At 67.1% G+C, this 2,984-nt stretch overlaps 1 protein-coding gene across 1 annotated transcript in view; it reads right to left on the reverse strand.

Annotated features, from left to right (window-relative positions):
• Positions 1-3: 3 nt before the first annotated feature.
• The window catches only part of LOC102763473 (zinc finger protein 423), a gene marked incomplete at its 3' end in the record, with an annotated part of 134,312 nt that continues 131,331 nt past the window's right edge, over positions 4-2,984 (reverse strand). The window contains exon 4 of the mRNA XM_006777057.1: positions 4-1,862. Within this exon, the coding sequence (XP_006777120.1) occupies positions 4-1,862 (1,859 nt within the window). The remainder of the gene's footprint in view (positions 1,863-2,984) is intronic.

The raw sequence follows: 2,984 nt of genomic DNA on the forward strand, positions 1-2,984 counted from the left end.
GTCCAGCAGGTGCTTCTGCAGGTCGTCCACCGAGGAGAACTGCTTGTCGCAGCTCTCGCACACGTAGTGGGTGGACGTGGTCATGTAGTGCACCGTCAGGTGCTGCAGCAGGGACTCCTGGGAGTCGAAGTCCTCCTTGCACTGGGGGCAGGCCTGCTTCCGCAGCAGCAGCTCCAGGTGCAGCTTGAGGTGCGTCTGGAAGCTCTCGAAGCTGGAGAACTTGAGGTCGCACTGGTTGCAGGGGTACTCGCCGTTGGAGATGGCGTCGGCGCTCAGCGCCAGCCGCTGCCGCTTCGGGGACGACACCTCCACGTCGGAGGAGACGGGGCTCTGCTCTGCCTTGGACTTCTTGCCGTGGGCCAGCGGGATGTTCTTGTGGTTCTCCTTGATGTGCTTGGTGAGCTTCAGGATGGAGCCGAAGATGGGCGAGTTGGTGCAGTAGGGGCAGGAGTAGACCTCCATGAAGGACTGCGCGGGCCGCGCCACGGGGGACTCGAGCTTGGCGCCGCCCACGCCGCAGTGGGCCTGCTGGATGTGCTCGGTGAGGGAGGACTCGGTCAGGAAGCCCATGGAGCACTGGTTGCAGAAGAAGGCGTTGCTGCCGTCCGCCGGGTTGGCGCCGGGGCCGCAGTGGGACACGCGGATGTGCTCCTGCAGGCTGTTGATGTCGGCGAACATCTCGGGGCAGTAGTTGCAGTGGAAGGCGGACAGGCCGCCGAAGGGCAGCGCGGGGGAGGCGTGGTTCTTGTGCAGCTTGAGCACGTGCTCGTTGAGCGTGTACAGCGTGGGCACGGCGTCCAGGCAGATCTGGCACGTGTGGCTCTGCTGCGGCTTGTCGGCGTGCATGGTCTTCAGGTGGATCTCCAGCACGGCCAGGCTGGGGAAGTCCCGCTTGGAGCAGTAGGGGCAGCTGTACGCCACCTTGGACCAGCCCTGCCCGTCCTCCCGCATCTTCTTGGAGCCCCGCAGCGGCTTCAGGGTGGAGTCCGGGGTGGAGCCGCGCTCCACCGAGGCGCTGGAGTCGGGCGTGGCGCTGCTCATGGAGGCCACGCTGCCCAGCACGGGGTCGGGGCTGGCGCTGTGGTTGCTGGAGTCGGGCTGCCGGTGGCTGTCCAGGTGGCAGTAGACGCCCTCCACGGAGGAGAACTGCTCGGGGCACATGGGGCACTTGTGCTTCTGGTGGGCGTGGGCCTGGTGGATGTGGGCGAGCAGCGCGCCCTCGTCGCCGAAGGCCTCGGGGCAGTGGATGCACTGCAGGTCGGCCTTCTCGGAGAGCTGCGGGTGCCGCGTGAGCACGTGCTTCTCCAGCGCCTCCGTCTGGCTGAAGGTGTCCTCGCAGTAGTCGCACATGAAGTCGTCCTTGCGGGCTTCCTTCTCGCACTTGGCCAGGTGCTCCTTGTTCTTCTTGTGCGCCTGCATGTGGCTCTGCAGCGAGCTGGTGGACGAGAAGCCGCGCTTGCACACCGAGCACTTGAAGGGCTTGCTGGAGCTGTGCGTCTTCAGGTGGATCTTGAGGTGGTCGCTGCGGGAGAAGGCGGCCTCGCACTCGTGGCAGTGGTACTTCTTGTCGCCCGTGTGCAGCTTGATGTGGCGGTCGCGGCTGCGCTTGTGCTTGAAGAGGCGGCTGCAGTAGGTGCACTTGAACGGCAGCTTGTCGCTGTGGATCTGCTCGTGCCGCTTCAGGTAGCTCAGGCGGATGAAGGACTTGTCGCAGAACTGGCACGGGTACGGCAGGCCCGTGCCCCCTTCCTCCTCGCCCAGGCCCAGGTCGCAGCCATCCCCGATCATCTGCGTGGGGGACGCCACATCCTTGCTGGAGGGAGACGAGGCCACCCAGGAGAGCTGTGGGTCGTCGTCAGCATCTGTGGGGGGTGGAGGGGAAGGCGGAGAGCAGATTAGAGGCGATTCCCAGGGCGGCCGCGAGGCAAGGACAGAGCCAGCGTCTCCACCATGAGGCTGAGGCTCGCAGCTGGCCGGCCGGGGGCGGAGGGGGATGGGGGGCCGGAAGGCAGTGGCCATGAGGGGCCTCCAGGCCGCCGAGCGGGTGGCAGGGGGGTGGCGGCAGGAAACAGAGGGGCCATGCCGTCCCCCTCGGTGACACCTGCCTGGGCCTCGATGGACAAGGTGCCCCCGCGCGAAGGGAGGACTTGGCCCCTTTCCTGAGGGGGTGCAGGGGCCGCTGGGACAGAGTCACCGGAAATGAGACACGTTGCAGCGCCTGATGGAGACCCGGGGTGCCCTCCCTCCCACCCCCTGCCCTGGCGGGAAGCCCTCTCACTGGTCCCGGGGGCATGGGCAACCCTTGGCGAGGAAACACGGCGCATGCTCATGAACGGGGCTGCACCACGTCATGGGGGATGGGGGACCCCGAGGAAGCTGGGCGGCTCCGCCCGGTGGCAGACACACGTGAGGCGGGAAGTCGCAGGCACGTGGCATCGACACCAGGGCACACGCGGGAGCGGGCGGAGGCCACGGAGAAGGGTCTGCGGTTTCCAGCCCAAACCTCGCTAAGGGGCTGTTTTCTTTGCTTCCCTGGACACCGCGGTCACCCAAGCCCGGGGGGTGAGGGGGTGCCTGATGGTGGCTGAGTAGAGGAGGGGCCAGGACCCAGGTGGCCACGGAGCTCAGAGCCCATGGGCCCTTCCATCCCCTGGGGGGCGGGGCTCTCCTCACACAGACGCCCCGTGAGCCCACCTCCCGGGGGCCGGATCCACCCCACCTCCTCCCCGCCCTTGCTGGCCCACCCAGCCTCAGAGGAAAGGAGACAAACAAGGGACTGGCTGTTGCTGGGAGAACAAAGGCACACAGGACGCAGCACCTGCAGCCAGGGAGGGTCCCCGAGAGGCGGCAAGCCCAGCGCCGGGGCAGGAGGGCGTGCCAGGCTCAAGCGGCGCCGGTGGATTTAAAACTTCACAATGAATGAAACGGACCGCAGGCTGCTCCGCGCAGGCGAGAAGCAGACACGGGCGCAGGTTCGGCCGCAC

This window comes from Myotis davidii, unplaced genomic scaffold (genome assembly GCF_000327345.1).
Source record: "Myotis davidii unplaced genomic scaffold, ASM32734v1 scaffold328, whole genome shotgun sequence".
NCBI lineage: Eukaryota > Metazoa > Chordata > Mammalia > Chiroptera > Vespertilionidae > Myotis > Myotis davidii.